This window comes from Oncorhynchus mykiss, chromosome 16 (genome assembly GCF_013265735.2).
Source record: "Oncorhynchus mykiss isolate Arlee chromosome 16, USDA_OmykA_1.1, whole genome shotgun sequence".
In the NCBI taxonomy this organism is placed as follows: domain Eukaryota; kingdom Metazoa; phylum Chordata; class Actinopteri; order Salmoniformes; family Salmonidae; genus Oncorhynchus; species Oncorhynchus mykiss.
The window spans coordinates 26,838,866-26,858,806 of NC_048580.1; the positions used below are offsets into that span (position 1 = coordinate 26,838,866).

Below are 19,941 nucleotides of genomic sequence, written 5' to 3' on the forward strand. Positions count from 1 at the left end.
GCTCCCAGTACACATCCTCCGAGTTATCAGTTAGTGACTAAACTTTGGAAATGTTTGTAAATTAAGAACCCAGGTTTAAATAAGCCTAGTAGTGGAAATCGGTCAAAGCTTTAGCTGTGCATGAGTGAGTTAACCTAGAGCAATGGAACCATACCAAAAGAACAAATCCAGCCTATCCGGCAATAGGCAGGCTCAAGCAAACACAAGCAAACACAGAATTTGAAAGATCGTAATTTTCCATTTGAACCCAGGTTTGATATATTTTACAATGCATTATAACTATTACTGTGCTTATTTCTAGTCTTCATATGTTTTGATGAGAGTAGGCCTATTTCTGGAGTGTGTATTGGCCCATACTTCCTTCTCTCCTTGCACAATGACGATAATGCAGTGCATATGGGTTGAAGGCCTATAGAAGGGTCATGTTCATTGTATATCTTTCCTTTTCAAGACTATTCGACTCGTATCTAGATCCATGGGCTCCTATACAGAAAATATATATTTTTGTTTAAAATGATTCGATGCGGTTTGATTAGAGGAACAAATTATTTTGGTGCATATACATTTGTTGCATAAAGACATACATTTTCTTTATTATAATTATATATATTTTAAAATTTACCCCTTTTTCTCCCCAATTTCGTGGTATCTTGTCTCGTCGCTACAACTCCCGCACGGGCTCGGGAGAGACGAAGGTTGAAAGTCATGCGTCCTCCGATACACAACCCAACCAAGCCGCACTGCTTCTTAACACAGCTCCATCCAACCCAGAAGCCAGCCACACCAATGTGTCGGAGGAAACACTGTGCACCTGGCAACCTTGGTTAGCGCGCACTGCGCCCGGCCCGCCACAGGAGTCGCTGGTGCGCAATGAGACAAGGATTTCCCTACCGGCCAAACCCTCCCTAACCCGGACGATGCTAGGCCAATTGTGCGTCGCCCCACGGACCTCCCAGTCGCGGCCGGTTACAACAGAGCTTGGGCGCGAACCCAGAGTCTTTGGTAGCACAGCTGGCGCTGCAGTACAGCTTAACCACACACAAGTGATTGCTGTCCTCGTCATGAAATTATCAACTTTACCCTGTATATCTAAAAATGGCCATATACAGATTTTGTAAAACAAAACTGCTGGTGAAACTTAATAGAAATTAAATCTAATGTAAGCCCCGATTAACAGGTAGGCTATAGCCAGATGAGTTGTCTCCGGTACCTTAATTGTATTCAGGTAAAACATTTTTAACAGTGCATTTGATAACTAACCTATCAAATTACATTGGTTGCATCTCAACTAATAAAGCCTAATATTGCTCAAGCCATTTGAATGCTGAACATGCCGCGCACCAAGCAGCACAGCTTGACTAGGCTACTGATACTGCCTGGGGTTGTTCGGCATGCAAAATGTCTTACAGATCAGCATAGCAACGCGCATGCCCCACCCACCTGAGGATCTGTCTACTATATCCATCCATTCCCTGTGTTTGATGGAATCAAATTCCACTTGTCACTTAAATCTCGCTGATTTATTGCTTTAATTTTTCTTCTGCGACTCGTTCACTCTTGCTTGTGCCTGTCATTTTCCCCCGTTAACATTAGAGGAAACGTTTGTAATGACCTGTCAAAAAAACAAAATGGGCTCAATGGAATACGTTCTCTTTTGTTGTATCTAAGAAACGCTAAAACTTGATCTGGGATTTAACGCACCTACATCACAAGAAAGTGAAGATTACTTTTTTTCAATTGCACAAAATGGACACCCATCAAAATAAGTTATCATTTAGTACAGTTGAAATGCTTACAAATTAGATGCGCTGAATCGAAAGCAACTTCCGAAACTAAAACATTTGGATTAGTGATATGTCTGATCTCGCAAACAATGTGGAGTATGTGTCGAGCGTGTTGATTTTTAATTTGAGGGTATCCTGTTATTGACACCTCAGTTGAGTTACGAAAGAGCACGTGACAACAGTAATTAGAGGCAGTCTAGACGGCACAGGTGAATTCAGGTAGGGTAGACAGTGCAAGTGTTGGATGGTGGTAGCCCTGTTCCACCCCTTTATGTTAATGTATTTATATATGAAAATACACCAATATATTTATAGACGTCTTTAATTTAACATATACAATAAGAAAATGTATGCATTAGTGCATTTAGAAGAAAAAATGCTATTTGACAAATGTAATACTGAATTCCCACCAAATTCCCTAGTAGTAAAATATTTTATGTATTATAATTCAGTTAATATCTGATGGATCTTCATCCCTTGTCCAACTATTGAATTTTAGAATTGTTTTTTGGCTTTTTTCCACAAATGTCAATGCAGTTACATGCTTATTTTAATACTGAAGGAGAGGAAGCATCAGTTATAAATGATTAGGTATTTTAAGAAGGTAGAAAGAAAGTAATATGAGCTAAACTAATTTGGGAACCGACAATTCGTAACGTTTGAATGGGTTTTCTGACTGATGCATGCTACAGTTTGGGCTCCAGCGGACTGATGCACTCGTATCTTAATTATCTGAACCGGGAACCGATGAGTATCGTGCATCTTCAAACTAAAGAAAACAAGACTGAAAACAGGGCTAAACTAGCTGGGCATGACCATTAAGAAATGCTCATTTTCATTTGTTGCAAAACGTTTAAAACATTTTTGGGGCTGTGTGCCCTAATGAACACAACCCACTTCTACAGGCTAGCATCGGAAACAGTGTGTTCCACAGCTGGTGCAGAAAGCAGAAGTGGGTAGTGATATCGTCACTTTCCTGTTGCTTCACTAGTCGGCTAATTTGATTCACTTCCTCTGATATGCTGCTTTGCTTATTGACTGTGGTCCACCGCTCCTGTAAAAATCTGATATGGGGCTGGATAAATGTAACCACAATTAAATGCATAGACTGAGCTATGGATGCAAGGACTGACCATCCATCATATCAAAATTATTGTTTCTACCATGAGGCTACATTTTCATTTCATTTACTTTGTTTACAAACATCGGAGTAAAACAAGCTTATATTTTGGGTTCTGATGGGGTACAACAGTTGAAGTAAGCTCACGAGGCATTTACAAGTTATATTCTGGAAGGAACAATGGGTGAAGAACATTAATTTATAAGTCCAAAAATGTTATATGGCTTGAAAAAAGTTTGCATTGATTGAGTGGCTGGACAAAATGTGCACATTAACCAGGACCAGAATATGTTTACTTAAGTATATTTTTAAAAAGTATACATTTTTGTATTTCTTTATTTTAGCACTGAGTATACCAAACATTAGGAACACCATCCTAAAATAAGTTTTACCCCCAGAACACCCTCAATTCATCAGGGCATGGACTCTACAAGGTGTTGAAAGCTTTCCAGAGGGATGCTGGCCCATGTGGACACCAATGCTTCCCACAGTTGTGTCAAGTTGGCTGGATGTCGTGCGGATGGTGGACCATTCTTGATACACGAGAAACTTGTGTGAAAAACCCAGCAGCTTTGCAGTTCTTGACCCGTTCAAGGGCACTAAAAGCTTTTGTCTTGCCCCTTCACCCTATCCATGCCTCAATTGTCTCACGGCTTAAACATCCTTCTTTAGTTCTGAAGACTGGGTATAAGCTGACATATAGAAGCTAACATAAGGAACTGTTTTAAGATAAATTATCCATGGAATGACTCACTTAATTTACACTGCATTCGGAAAGTATTGACCGCTTGACTTTTTCCACATTTTGTTAAGTTAGTCTTATTCTAAAATGTATTAAATCGTCCCCCCCCCATATCAATCTACACACAATACCCCATAATCGCAAAGCAAAACAGATGACATTTTAAAAATAAAAAAAACTGAAATATCAAACTTACATAAGTATTCAGACCCTTTACGCAGTACTTTGTTGAAGCACCTTTGGTAGCGATTACAGCCTCGAGTCTTCTTGGGTATGACACTACAAGCATGGCACACATGTATTTGGGGAGTTTCCCACATTCTTCTATACAGAACCTCTCAAGCTGTCAGGTTGGATGGGGAGCGTCTCTACACAGTTATTTTTAGGTCTCTCCAGAGAGGTTCAATCAGGTTCAAGCCCAGGCTCTGGCTGGACTACTGAAGGACATTCAGAAACTTGTCCAAAAGCTTCTCCTGCATCGTCTTGGCTGTGTGCTTAGGGTCGTTGTCCTGTTGGATGAACCTTCTCCCCAGGTCCTGAGCAGGTTTTCATCAAGGATCTCTGTACTTGGCTCCATTCAACTTTCCCTGGTTCCTGGCGTAGGGATGGTGCCAGGTTTCCTCCAGGCGTGATGCTTGACATTCAGGCCAAAGAGTTCAATATTGGTTTCATCAGACCAGAGAATCTTGTTTCTCATGGTCAGAGCCCTTTAGGTGCCTTTTGGCAAACTCCAAGCAGGCTGTCGTGCCTTTTACTGAGTGGCGGCTTCCGTCTGGCCACTTTACCATAAAGGCCTAATTGGTGGGGTTCTGCAGAGATGGTTGTCCTTCTGGAAGGTTCTCCCATCTCCACAGAGGAACTCTGGAGCTCTGTCAGAGTGACCATTGGGGTCTTGGTCACCTCCTTGACCAAGGCCCTTCTCCCCCAATTGCTCAGTTTGGCCGGGCGGCCAGCTCTTGGAGGAGTCTAGGTGGTTCCAAACTTCTTCCATTTAAGAATGGAGGCCACTGTGTTCTTGGGAACACTCAATGCTGCAGAAATGATTTGGTACCGTTCCCCAGAACTTTGCATCGACACAATCCTGTCTCGAAGCTCTAAGGACAATTCCTTGACCTCATGGCTTGGTTTTTGCTATGACATGCACTGTGAACTGTGGAACCTTATATAGACAGGTGTGTGCCTTTCCAAAATCATGTCCAATCATTGAATTTACCACAGGTGGACTCAAATCAAGTTGTAGAAACATCAAGAATGATCAATTGAAACAATGAACTAGAGCTCAATTCCGAGTCTCATTGCAAAGGGTCTGAATTCTTATGCAATTAAGCTATGTTTTTAATTTTTAATATATTTGCATCCATGACTATGTGCATAGGAGCAGCAGCCTCTAAGGTGCATGGTAGAGTAACAGGGTGGTAGCCAGCTAGTGACAGTGACTAAAGTTCGTTGCAGGGTACTGGGAGGAGGCCGGTTATTGATGACTATTTAACAGTCTGATGGCCTAGAAGCTGTTTGTCATGGAATGAGCAGGTGCTAATGTTTTGTATACTCGGTGTTTGATTCCAATAAGATAAGTCTTACACTTGTCTAGAATACTAAGTTCATAATAAAATTCATACATTTGGACCAATTATGAATGAAGTGAGCAGATGCAGGACAAAGATCACCAATGGTGGAGTGTGGGAGTCATACCTGTGTGGTGCCTGGGGAGTAGCTGCCTTGAAGGTAGTGGTGGCGGACCTTTTCGGACCTTTGCAGCAGGTGTTTCAGCTTGGCAAACTGTGACAGGCAGAGTAGTGTCAGTCAACCTCAAAACACAAGAGCTGCATTCCCATGGAATCTTTTAGAACGGTTGTCTGTTTTGTAAGTGTTATCTATTGTTTTAAAATCCTCTGTCGCACTATTCACAAACTCTCATCACTTATTCTGTTTCAAGTTCAGTAGCCTACCTCTGCTCTCATGTTGGGTGTGTGAGAAAATGCGCCTAGGCTTGGTCTCAATTAAAATTGCCTGTAGGCTATACGCATGGGCGGACTAGCACACGCAGTTGTCTTTCCATGGAAATTAACTTCTTAAATATGTTAGGCTATAGTTTAGGCTCCGACATTGACTGGAAACAAATATTGAGAACACATTTGAGTCTGCCTGCAAATTGTCCTGCTCCCATCAAAGTTATGCAAGATTATTTTTGATTAGTTCTTTGTTTTGTAGGTTATATGTTATCTATTGTATTAAAAGCAACTGTAGCAACATTCAAACTCAAAGCTTAAATCTTGCTGATTTACATTCAGTAGCCTACCCTTGTCTTTGTTGGGCGGGCGAGATCAAGAGCGACTATACAGTTGAAGTCAGAAGTTTACATTAACTGAGGATGGTGTAATTAAAACTAGTTTTTCAACCAGTCTACAAATTTCTTGTTAGCAAACTATAGTTTTGGCAAGTCAGTTAGGACATCTACTTCGTGCATGACAAGTAATTTTTCCAACAATTGTTTACAGACAGATTATTTCACTGTGTCACAATTCCAATGGGTCAGAAGTTTACATACACTAAGTTGACTGTACCTTTAAACAGCTTGGCTTTATAAGCTTCTGAAAGGCTAATTTACATAATTTGAGTCAATTGGAGGTGTACCTGTGGATGTATTTCAAGGCCTACCTTCAAACTCAGTGCCTCGATGCTTGACATCGTGGGAAAATCAAACAAAATCAGCCAAGACACCAGAAAAAAAATTGTAGACCTCTACAAGTCTGGTTCAACCTTGGGAGCAATTTCCAAATGCCTGAAGGTACCACGTTCATCTGTACAAACAATAGTACGCAAGTATAAACACCATGGGACAACGCAGCCGTCATACCGCTCAGGAAGGAGAAGTGTTCTGTCTCCTAGAGAAGAACGTACTTCGGTGCGAAAAGTGCAAATCAATCCCAGAACAACAGCAAAGGACCTTGAAGATGCTGGAGGAAACGGGTACAAAAGTATCTATATCCACAGTAAAACGAGTCCTATATCGACAAAACCCAAAAGGCTGCTCAGCAAGGAAGCCACTGCTCAAAACCTAAAACAATAAAACAATTCAGACTACGGTTTGTAACTGCACATGGGGACAAAGATTGTACTTTTTAGAAAAATGTCCCTAGTCTGATGAAACAAAAATAGATCTGTTTGGCCATAATGACCATCGTTATTTTGGGAGGAAAAAGGGGGAGGCTTGCAAGCCGAAGAACACCATCCCAACCGTGAAGCACGGGGTGGCAGCACCCCCTCAACATGATGCTTTGCTGTAGGAGGGACTGGTGCACTTCCCAAATAGATAGCATCACAAGGTAGGAAAATTATGTGGATATATTGAAGCAACATCTCAAGACATCAGTCAGGAAGTTAAAGCTTGGTCGCAAATGGGTCTTCCAAATGGACAATGACCCCAAGCATACTTCCAAAGTTGCGGCAAAATGGCTGAAGGACAACAAAGTCAAGGTATTGGAGTGGCCATTACAAAGCCATGATCTCAATCCTATAGAAAATGTGGGCAGAAATGAAAAAGCGTGTGCGAGCAAGGAGGCCTACAAACCTGACTCAGTTACACCAGCTCTGGAGGAATGGGCCAAAAGTCACCCAACTCATTGTTGGAAGCTTGTGGAAGGCTACACAAAACATTTGACCCAAGTTGAACAATTCAAAGGCAATGCTACCAAATACTAATTGAGTGTATGTATACTTCTGACCCACTGGGAATGCAATGAAATAAAAGCAGAAATAATTCTCTGCTATTATTCTGACATTTCATTCTTAAAATAAAGTGGTGATCCTAACTGACCTAAGACAGGGAATTTTTACTAGGATTAAATGTCAGGAATTGTGAAAAACTAAGTTTAAATGTATTTGGCTAAGGTGTATATGTAAACTTCCGACTTCAACTGTGTGTGGTCTCAATTAAATAGCCTGTATACTATGCTACATGGGTGGAGAAGTTGTCTTTAACTTCCATAATATGGTAGGCTATAGTTTAGACATGGACTGGAAATAAATATGACAAGTGTTCAGTCTCCTATATTTCACTTCAACATTTTCAAACTACACTGAACAAAAAAGATCAAACGCAACAATTTCAAAGATTTTAGTGAGTTAGAGTTCATTAGGAAATCAGTCAATTGAAATGAATACAGATGCATACAGTCAGCATCTGGCGTGACCACCATTTGCCTCGTGCAGCGTGACATCTCCTTCGCATAGAGTGGATCAGTCTGTTGATTGTGGAACGTTTTCCTACTCTTCAATGGCTGGGCGAAGTTGCTGGATATTGGTGGGAACTGAAACACGCTGTCGTACACGTCGATCCAAACATGCTCAAACGGGTGACATGTCTGGTGAGTATGCAGGCAATAGAAGAACTAGGACATTTTCAGCTTTCAGGAATTGTGTATAGATCCTTGCGGCATGGGGCCGTGTATTATGCTGAAATATGAGGTGATGGCGGAGAATGAATGGAGCAACAATGGGCCTCAGGATCTCATAAAGGTATTTCTGTGCATTCAAATTGGCATGGATAAAAAGCAATTGTGTTTGTTGTCCGTAGCTTATGCCTGCCCAAACCATAACCCCACCATGGGGCACTCTTAAACTGCTTGCCCACACGACGCCATACACGGTGTGTACAGTTGAAACCGGGATTCATCTGTGAAGAGCACACTTCTCCAGCGTTCCATTGGCCATCGAAGGTGAGCATTTGCCCACTGAAGTCGGTTAAGATGCTGAACTGCAGTCATGTCAAGACCCTGGTGAGGACCACAAGCATGCAGATGAGCTTCCCGAGACGGTTTAAACCATTTGTGCAGAAATTCTTTGGTTGTGGAAACGCAGTTTCATCAGCTGTCCGTGTGGCTCGTCTCAGACCATCCCGCAGGTGAAGAAGCCGGATGTGAGGCCAGTTGGACTTACTAACAAATTCTCTAAAATGATGTTAGAGGGAGCTTATTGTAGAGAAGTGACCACTCAGTTCTCTGGCAACAGATCTGGTTGACATTCCTGCAGTCAGCCTGCCAATTGCACACTCCCTCAAAACTAGACATCTGTGGCATTGTGATGTGTGACAAAAACATTATTTTTTTTGTATTTTACAGTCCCCAGCACAAGGTGTACCTGTGTAACGATCATGCTGTTTAATCAGCTTTTTAAAATGCCACACCCGTCAGTTGGATGGATTTTCTTTACAAAGGAGAAATGCTCACTAACAGGGATGTAAACCAACTTGTGCACAACATTTGAGAGAAATAAGCTTTTTGTGCTTATGTAAAATGTATGGGATCTTTTATTTCAGCTCATGAAACATGGGACCAACACTGTACATGTTGCTTTTATTCAGTATATGTCAACGCTATTGGCTGATATAGCCCAATAATACAATGGGCCACATGAGAATCTCAGATATTTTAACCTATTTCTTAGTTATGATTTTCATACGCACATTTGTGGAACAGTTTACGGTTTTGTTTCTCAATTATTGTTGTGGTTAATCATAAAAATCTGAATTAATATGATAAAAATCTGAAAGTAAAAATGTAACTAATGTGAGAGCACCAACCTCTTGATAGCTGCCGATGGATCACGGTGTAAAGAAATGTGCGTATGGAACTCAGAGATAAGCCTACTGCTGCATTGGCCTATAGGCTATAAATTCCATTGTCAACTAAGTAAAATACATAAGCCTAACGCTGACAAATAAAAAAAAAACACTAGAAAATATTGATGAAAATTCAGGTTCTTTCATTCGAATTCATCTCTCTACTCCGCCTGTTTGCCTCCCTTTCTATCGATCTGTCTTGACTTGAGCCATCACTACTGAAGTGCAACGTATCAAATTTATCCAGCCCTCTAGCGAAGTGACAACATTGTATCAAAAGGATCCAGCCCGAATGCCATTGCTATGGAACTTGCAACATTGTATTAACTAGCCTATTCCGGGGGCTCAGTTTCCCTTGCCAATGAGCTTGGGACAGACAGCTATTTTTGCACAAGGGAAACATTTCAGGTATTTTATGACCTTTCCACTGGACATATGGGATCATCAGAACATGATATTTTGCTCTCACACTGAGGTTTGGTGATTATCGAAGCCGGGAGAGTATTTGTGAGACTTTTCAGATACTGTGAGGGACCTTTTCGTAATGGATGTTGAAAAACAAACTTTGTTGACTTAGTTTATTAGTGGTGGACATGGTGAGTTTAGACAAATCAGACATTCTCAATTGAGCACTTTCCTACATTTGTGCAGAGCAGGCCAGGTACTTCTATGCGTGCTCCCTAAACATTATCAGAAAAACCACACTCATTGCTCACAATAATTTTAGTAATTTAGCAGACACTTATTTGGAGTGACTTACAGGAGCAATTAGTTGGCTCGGTATTCGAAACCATTGACCTTTCAGTTACTGGCCCAACACTCTTAACCGCTAGGCTAACGCCCCAAAAAGAGCAGTACAATTATTATTATTTTTTTTACAAAAAAAGCCTTCCTGTTGGAAGGTGAACCTTTGCCCCGGTCTGAGGTCCTGAGCACTCTGGAGCAGGTTTCATCAGGGATCTCTGTACTTTGCTCCATTAATCTTTCCCTTTGGCAAACTCATAGAGAGAGGCCTGTCATGTGCCTTTTACTGAGGGACTTCAGTCTAGCCACTCTACCATAAAGGCCTGATTGGTGCTGCAGAGATGGTTGTCCTTCTGGAAGGTTCACCCATCGCCACAGAGAAACTGTGGAGCTCTGTCAGAGTGACCATCGGGTTCCTGGTCACCTCCCTTACAAAGGCACTTCTCCCCCGATTGCTCAGTTTGGCCGGGTTGCCAGCTCTAGGAAGTCTTGGTGGTTCCAAACTTCTTCCATTGAAGAATGATTGAGGTCACAGTGTTCTTGGGGACCTTCAATGCTGCAGAAATGTGATGTTACCCTTCTCCAGATCTGTGCCTCGACACAATCATGTCACGGAGCTCTACGGACAATTCCTCTGAATTCTTATTTTATACATTTGCAAACATTTCTAAAAACCTATTTTTGCTTTGTAATTATGGGGTATTGTGTGTAGACTGATGAGGGAAATGTTTTAAACCATTTTACAATAAGGCTGTAACGTAAAAATGTTTCGAAAAGGGAAAGGATCTGAATACTTTCCTAATGCACTGTAGGCAATGAATATATAGCACATCTTTGGATTTCACCCCCTTATCGCAAATCAACTGGTTCTGAACAATTGGAAGTTTTTACAGAGTGATATTGTCTGCTCCTCTCGCTTTGGCCACACAGAGCGCCTCTCAAAAGGGATTGCTGTCTATAAAATGTTGTAACTTTAACCTGTATATCTAAAAATGACCATATACACTGATAGTTTTGGTAGTTTTGCTTCAAACAATTGCTGATGGTGTACCTGAACATTCAAATAAAATGTATTGTAAGCCCTGTAAAGCAGGTATAACCAGATGACAGTTGTCTCTCCGGTAGCTACTTTAATACCGGCAAAACACAATTTCAACAGCACATCGATAACAATAACCTAGCAAAATACATAGGTTGTCAAAACTAATAAAGCCTAATATCACATAAGCCTGGGGTTGTGGGGCATGCAAAATGACTTGTAGATCAATGACTGAACACAGTTACATGCAGTTTGACATCACTTGTCACAAAAGAGTAGGTATTTCCAGAAGATAGAAATAATGTAATAGGAGCCAAAGAAAAATACGAACCGGCAATTCGTAACATTTGAATCCATTTTCTGACCAATGCATGCTACATTTGGAACGGTTTGGGGTCCACGGACCCACGCACTTGTATCTTAAACATTTAAAAATCGGGGATTAATGCGCAACGGTCAATCGTTACATCCCTAATTAATATATTTTGTTTTATTATTCAAATATAAATAACCAAAGTTTCCATAATTACCAAAATGTCCAAACAATGTGCTAACTTTGGTAAATTACCAGGAGTTTTGCAACCCGTCTGTCTTTTTGAGACCTAAGAGATTTCAACTCCTGTTCTCACACAAACACTTGTGATTTCATGCAATGTGAGTGGGTGTCAGTGTATTACATGCCTCCTGTAGGTGCTCAGCACTGCCCCACGATGCAGAGCGTTTGTGCCCCTCGCTGCCTTTCCTGATCGAAGCCTCGTCTGACCACGAGTCAGGCGTCTGGAGGAGGAAGAGCAGTGTCATCATTATTATCTTCCTAAGTCACACGTAATTCCATGTCATGAGGGGTTCACCACATGGAATCAAAAACATTTTATCCATGCCTAATGCAAGTTAAAAAACACATAAGTGCATTGGTGTCTTCAATTGTTTTTTTAAATGTTTAGGGCATTGAATAATGTCTAATAACGTGCAACATTGACCTTTTGACTAGGACAGAGGGGACATGTAAGACATTGTGTCATGTCCATCATCTATTACTAGATATGCTTTATGCTTAAGTGACATTACATCATGCATACGGTGTTGAAAACAAATCTTTGCACAGAGAGAGAGCAGAGCATAAGGGCTTGAGGTAAGAGACTCACCCCGTACCCTTACACACACACCTAGTCTGTTTGCTGCCTCTCAAGCCTCAGAGAAATGGAGAAAGAGGGAGAGGATGTGGGCTAGTGGCGAGTCCCTGCAGAGCGCAAGCACACAGATAGGATGGGTGCAGCCTGCTGCGCAACAAAAAAAGGCCCTGTCAGCTGACTCCAGACATGTTCACACGACTGTGGTTCTCACTCCTTCAGAGAGCAGAACCACCACCTAACACTCATTTTTTTGTCTCTCAGTACTTGCCTTTTCGCTCACTCTCAATCCTCTGCTACAAGCCCAGACCTAACTGCAACCTCTCCAAAGCCTAGACAAATACTTTTACAGGTAATTTACGGTCACTTGTGCTGGCTATTATTAACCTCAAAACATGAGTCGAATGATGTAGGCATAGCCTATTGTAGATAATTTTGTCTGTTTTTAATTCTACATACATATAACTTAATGTTCCTAACAAAGCCTAACTAGCAGAACATCTATAACTACCATCCCTGAACTTAAATCAAAAACTTGGAGGAATGGAGGAAATATAACAAAAGGATATTGTCAGATAATTCAATGGGAGGTAGTCACCTGGGTTGATTGGTTCTTCCTGCAGAGGCCTGCCTGGCCCTCTGGCTCTTTGGGCCAGTGGCCCTGCAGGTAAGGGCCCACAATGGCATCCAGAGAGAGTGTCCGCCGCATCCCAGGGGTCACCTGTCGCACTTTGGTCTTCTTCTCTGATAACATTGAAAGGAGGAGAATTTTAACATGCATAGAAACGCAACATGCAACAATTTCAGAGATTTTACTGAGTTACAGTTCATATAAGGAAATCAGTCCATTGAAATAAATTAATTGGGCCCAAATCTATGGATTTCACAACTAGGCAGGTGTGTAGCCATTGGTGGGCCTTGGAGGTCATAGGCCCACCCACTTAGCAGCCAGTGCCAAACCACTGGGGAGCCGGGCCCAGCATTATAACTGACAGAAACACTCCTCAATGCCAATTGCAAGAACAGCTCGGCGGGAGCTTCATGAAATGGGTTTCCATTGCCGAGCAGCTGCACACAAGCCTAAGAACACCATGCGCAATGCCAAACGTCAGCTAGAGTGGTGTAAAGCTCGCCGCCATTGGACTCTAGAGCAGTGGAAACACGTTCTCTGGAGTGAAATCACACTTCACCATCTGGCAGGCCGATGGACGAATCTGGGTTTGGCGGATGCAGGAAAAATGCTACCTACCCCAATGCAGTGTGAAGTGTAAAGTTTGGTGGAGGATGAACAATGGTCTGGGGCTGTTTTCAGGCTAGGCCCCTTTGTTCCAGTGAAGGGAAATCCTAACGCTACAGCATACAACGACATTCGAGATGATTCAGTGCTTCCAACTGTGGCAACAATTTGGGGAAGGCCCTTCCCTGTTTCAGCATGACAATGCCCCATTGCACAAAGCGAGGTCCATAAAGAAATGGTTTGTCGAGATCGGTGTGGAAGAACTTGACTGGCATGCACAGAGCTCTGACCTCAACCCCATTCAAATCAGGCAATGCCCACATTATTCTGACACATTTTAGAATGTAAAAATAATGTGAATGTCAATGCATTGGGTAGGCCTATAAAGAATATATATATTTCATATTTATTTAACTAGGCAAGTCAGTTCAGAACAAAAGTTAAGAACAAATTCTTATTTACAATGACGGCCTACCCCGGCCAAACCCTAACGACGCTGGGCAAATTGGGCGCCACCCTACAGGACTTCCAATCACGGCCAGTTGTGATACAGCCTGGAATCAAACCAGAGTCTGTAGTGCCTTAGACCTCTGCGCCACTCGGGAGCCCATATTTATTTATATATATATATATATATATATATATATATATATATATATATATATATATATATATATATATATATATATATATATATATATATATTCTTAAAAGCGGTAATGCATACCATTTTACATACATCTTTCCCCTATAGGCTAAAACAATTAGATATAAAATGAAAAAGTATTTGAAATTCCTTGAATTTGACTTGTCTATATTTATGAGCTCTATATAAATAAAATCACCTGCTATTGAAATGATGCACGCATCATTCACTTTCCAGTCAGATCTTGACCGGGCCAGTAATTAAATATTTTGGGGCCAGTATCTTTTAATTGCATGTGCAGTGAGCATAGGACCTATATGTCCACTACTTTGCGTAGCCATTAACAATGCTATTGATAGCCTAACCATTCTAGGGTAGATGGAAAGGCAATTAAAAAGGTAACTACAAAGTGCGCTACAGAAACACTGCTTGTCAAACAACTGTCTGGCTGGTGTGCACCTGAATTAAACGGTAACACACAACAAAAATAAGACATTTCTCCCAGACCTCATAAATGGTCACCTGATGTAGTTTTACGCACTGTTGTTGACACTGAAAAACAAAATTGTTTTTGAAATTCTGCTCTCTAGAGGATTTCGCAGAAAAGAACAACCGTCGACATCTGCAATAAATACATTTTGCACTTTATTTGAGTAGTCTCTTTTCTTTGCTGTTACAGTAAATCTATCCAAATCAATGTAAGAACAAGGGCATGGTCATTTAAAAGATGAATAGTCATTGTTAAGCCTGGTTCTGTACGGAATGAGGGCACATTATAGGACTCAAACTAGGTCAAGTATAATTTTTTTTGTTAAAACAAGTGTGTGGACCAAATCATGTGCTGGTGCCACCAGTGGAAAAAGTTAGTGTAGAACCCCATTACACTTCTTTTAGTTGTATTTGGTGATGGGGAGACTGATAATTCATGAAGCCCAGAAAGGTGTTCAACCTGTTTTAACTAGTAACTGTTGCCGGAAGGTTCCAACAGTACAGCTGTATTACTACCACTGTTATATGGCAGTTTCAAATTAAGTCATACAATCTAAGTTATGTAGCATAGAGTAATATTAGTCATTTCTGTATATTACAGCCATTTTGTCTGTTTTTGTTCATGTGACCTTATTCAGCATTGGATGGTTGAATGGGTGTAACATTGTTTCAACCATTTCCTTTGGGAGGCAATTATTAAATTGTTCTGTTGTACATTTCACTGGTTGTCATCAGATGAAAGCAAAACTTTTGAAAGCAGTTACCATAAATGAACAATTAACAGTATAATTGCAAGACCTTATTTTCTCACCCACGCTCATTTCTAACACTGTTTGTTTGGGTTTATGTTGAATGAGATACTCAATGAAAATCAAAACATGTAGGTAACCTTAGCTAGCTATATCTGTACTGTCGGTGTTTACCATACCGGACTTGCCATTTTTCAAGCTGGTCTGTGCTTTGCTGTGCAGCTGGAATGGAACTGTTGCTCTCAAAGGCTGTGGACCAGAAGTGTCTCCCCGGGTCTGGCTGACTCCGCTTCGGCAAGACATCTTCCCAAGACGGCTGCAACTCAAGGTTTTAGTTAGCTCTCGTTGGATTTCTGGTAAATGCTAGAATACCCAACTTCTAGAACTTGACTGGGGAGTTCTCACTCAAGCTAAAACAGCGGCTACCTGTTCCCTCTGAGATCTTAGCTACTTCACGTTGATAACTATTCAAGTCAGTGCGTGTTTTTAATGGGTAGCTAGCTAAATAGTGTTCTAACTGGGCTATGCCTAAGAAATAGTTAAATGGATCTTCTTTGCTCGTGCGAGTTAGCTAGCTAGCCAGCCAGCAGAGTTCCTTTGTGACGATACTGAGCAATTGCAGCACTTTTGTCAAAGAAGGAAGCAGTCCAACCTCAGTAAGTTAATAAACTACATATCACGAGTCTTCTTAGTCAACGATATATCATCATAATTATTCGCAGTGGAACTTATTCTGATCACCAACTAAGTTGAGGTGGTCACGGTGGAGTTTCTTGCGTTGTTGATTGACGCCAACTCAAACAACTTTCACGCTCGTGTGGATGTAATTATGCGGGGTGGGTCCAGTTTTGAATCTGAGATTTGGTTGGTTAGTGAAATGTATTACCATAAGTCCATTGAGCAACTCACTACCAATCGATCACTGTGACAGAAAAAACATGTCACTGCCCAATTAATTTGTCATATTGATTTGAACGTTCTCTTGTTTTTGTTTCAAGACTGGGATAATCAAACTGGACACTGATTCAACATTTTATCTCATAGCCTAGGCTATTCAAGCTTATACAATTTTGCATTTCAATATTGTTGTTTAAAATTACTTTTAACCTGAAATCCTGAAATAATATTTGTTGTGCACAATGGACAGTCTTCATATGACATTCATCTATACATCCATTATTAATTAATTAATTCAATGCATAAGCATTTCTTCATTCATTCTAATAACGGGCTCACTCTTATGTAATCAGTGTGTTAGTGTGTTTGTGTCTGAGGGTGGACAACGAGGTGTATCTCCGCAGAGGGGCGATTGTGGAACATGGGTGGTGTGTGACAGTGTGCTTTGTGATAGATAACTTTCCCTGAGCTGTGAGAGAGGGAGTGCCAATGCTGTGACCGGAGAGGGGATAGAGATAACACTCACACCAGAAGTACTAGCCTTTAACCACAAATTCTAGATCAGCATTAATCAACCAATATTTAAAGGTTACCCACTGGTAGGTACAAAGCAAAACTGACCCTAGATCAGCAATTCAAGTGGAACTTCAACCTACACCAGAGATAACAGGCTATTGCATCGGCTCCCTGAAATGGGAGGGAGTGAATGAGCAGCATTATCACAAAGGGTCACGCTTACTACCTCATGTCCACACACACAATGTACATACTGCATGTCTTGTGTTGCTGACCTCACAAGTCAAAAAGTGTCACGACAGAAAATCACTTACCCTTCGCAAACCTTCCATGACCTATAGCATAGCCCACATGGGGTCATACCATAGATGTGTGTGCGAGTGTGAGTGTGTGTGTATACATCATTGGGTTATACCTAGGGAACTAATCGGACAGTATGTCAACCAGGAATGTGTCCTCACTCCTCAACATCCTCTATTACCATCTTCCACGAGAGACCTACAGCAGTTGTTTGCTGTAGTCAAACAGACATAGAGGTCTGTTTGACTGTGCTAATGAATGAATGACTCTATCCTCTGACCCAGTCTTTGTTCGGCTGGTTCCTTTTTTAAAGGGGAGGGGTGTTGGTTTAATAAAAGTTAGAATACAAAAGGAGGAAGACCACAAAAGGGGAAGATCTGGTAAGTTTGGTGAAGTACACAACAGTATTGGTTCTCTTAGATCTTAAGGGTCTAATTTTGAACTTAATGGCAAATGGCGGAAACATAACAGAGCATTGTCTCATCATAGCATTTTGTACTTCCATTCAGGTCAAATAAGAAAATGCACTGAAAACAATGCAAGATAACTTTTAAATCAGGCTCGTACAAACTGGCACGTCTTTCAGAACTAGAACCCATATTTGAACCTGCATGACACAAAGACACATATCATTCAAGAAGAAGAATGGATATGGGTCATGCACTACAGTAGAGATAACATTATATTGTGACATAGCAAATGCAATAAGTCAACATATAGTACCTTCAAAATGTACGCATACCCCTTGACTTATTCCACATGTTGCTGTGTTACAGCCTGAATTCAAAATGTATTAAATATGTTTTTCTCACCCAACTACACACAACCCATAATGACATAGTGAAAACACGTTTTAATATTTTTTTCAAATGTATTAATAAAAAAACAACAGAAATATCACATGTAAATAAATAAGTATTCACACCCGAGTCAATACATGTTAAAATCACCTTTGGCAAGCGATTACAGCTGTGAGTCTTTCTGGGTAAGTCTCTTAACATGCTGACCACACCACGAGCGTTGCAAAATAAATGTACATATATATGCATGTTATTCAAACATTGCACTGAGACCAACACTTCAGTCCAGTTGGTTGTGGTGATGCACCTTAACGTTGGTTGCCAACCGCCATATAAAGTCCAAAGAAGAAGCCTGAAAGAGGAGAGATTTCTAGAAACAAACTCGGTTCACCGTTTTATCTGTAGATTAATTGTCAGCATAGAGGCCCTTGTGCATTTCAAGTAAAATAACAACCTAACGTTTATATCCCAGGACAAATTAGCTAGCAACAGCAAGCTAGCTAGCTAAATTACTCTAAATGTTTAATGCTTTTTGACATGTCCCCAAATTAATATAGTTGGTTCAGAGTTTGATACTTCAACCTGAGTGTCCTGATTGCGGCTGGTGTGGGGGGCCAAAATCAACATGTGTGCGATGTCACCTGTGCCGTCTGGTCATCATGTAAGAGCTATGCACACCTGGATTGTACAATATTTTAACATTATTATTTTTTAAATTCTTCAAGCTCTGTCAAGTTGGTTGTTGATCATTGCTAGAAAGCCATTTAAGTCTTGACAGATTTTCAAGCCTATTTAAGTCAAAACTGTAACTAGGCCACTCAGGAACATTCAATGTTATCTTGTTCAGAAACTCCAGTGCATATTTGGCCTTGTGTTTTAGGTTATTGTCCTGCTCAAAGGTGAATTTGTCTCCAAGTGTCTGTTGGAAAGCAGACTGCACCAGGTTATCCTGTGGGATTTTGCTTGTGCTGTAATGGGTGCGTGTTGGTGGCAGGGAAGTCAGGCGCAGGAGAATGAACTTGGTATAAACGGAGTCGTTTAATAAGTGCTGACCAAACTTCAAAAAACAAAATTTATAAAAATAACAAAGTGGGTACAAAACCCGTTGCACACCAACACATACTAGCACAGTCACATACAATAAAACAATCTCAGACAAGGACATGAGGGGAAACAGAGGGTTAAATACAATTGATTGATGGGATTGGAACCAGGTGTGAAGGAAGACAAGACAAAACCAATGGAAAATGAAAAATGGATCAGTGATGGCTAGAAGATCGGTGACATCGACCGCCGAACACCGCCCGAACAAGGAGAGGGACCGACTTCGGCAGATGTCGTGACATGGGTTTAGCTCTATTCTGTTTATTTTTATCCCAAAAAACTCCTTAGTCCGTGCCAATGACAAGCATAACCATAGCATGATGCAGCCACCATCATGCTTGAAAATATAAAGAGTGGTACTCGGTGATGTGTTGTATTTGCCCCAAACATAACACTTTGTATTCAGGACATGAAGTTAATTTCCTTTCCAATTTTTTTTGCAGTTTTACTTTAGTGCATTATTGCAAACAGGATGCATGTTTTGAAATATTTGTATTCTGTACAGGCTTCCTTCTTTTCACTCTGTAATTGAGGTTAGTATTGTGGAGTAACTACAATGTTGTTGACCAATCCTCAGTTTTCTCCTATCACAGCCATTAAACTCTGTAACTGTTTTAAAGTTACCATTGGCCTTATGGTGAAATCCCTGAGGGGTTTCCTTCCTCTCCAGCAACTGAGTTAGGAAGGACACCTGTATCTTTGTAGTGACGTTGTGTATTAGTACACCATCAAAGTGTAATTATTAACTTCACCGTGCTCAAAGGGATATTCAATGTCTGCTTTTTTTGTTTTTACCCATCTACCAATAGTTACCTTTATTTGGGAGGCATTGGAAAACCTCCCTGGTCTTTGGTTGAATCTGTGTTTGAAATTCACTGCTCGACTGAGGGACCTTACAGATAATTGATAAATGTGGGGTACAAAGATGAGGTAATCATTCAATAATCATGTTAAAAACTATTATTTCACACAGAGTCCATGCAACTTACTATGTGACTTGATTGTGGAATTGTGGAAAAGGTCA

At 40.8% G+C, this 19,941-nt stretch overlaps 1 protein-coding gene across 2 annotated transcripts in view; it reads right to left on the reverse strand.

The window, feature by feature from the left end:
• Window positions 1-16,141, reverse strand: part of LOC110491747 (protein FAM117A) — a 29,132-nt gene extending 12,991 nt beyond the window's left edge. The window contains exons 1-4 of one of the 2 annotated variants that reach the window (XM_021565435.2): window positions 15,489-16,141; window positions 12,778-12,923; window positions 11,731-11,826; window positions 5,339-5,425 (exon numbers count right to left, since the gene is read on the reverse strand). In XM_021565435.2, the coding sequence (XP_021421110.2) occupies window positions 5,339-5,425; window positions 11,731-11,826; window positions 12,778-12,923; window positions 15,489-15,603 (444 nt within the window). In that variant the 5' untranslated portion in view covers window positions 15,604-16,141. Of the gene's footprint in view, window positions 1-5,338; window positions 5,426-11,730; window positions 11,827-12,777; window positions 12,924-15,479 lie in introns of both variants that reach the window. The other variant, XM_021565434.2, reaches the window with a different exon arrangement.
• Between the last annotated feature and the right edge of the window lie 3,800 nt (window positions 16,142-19,941).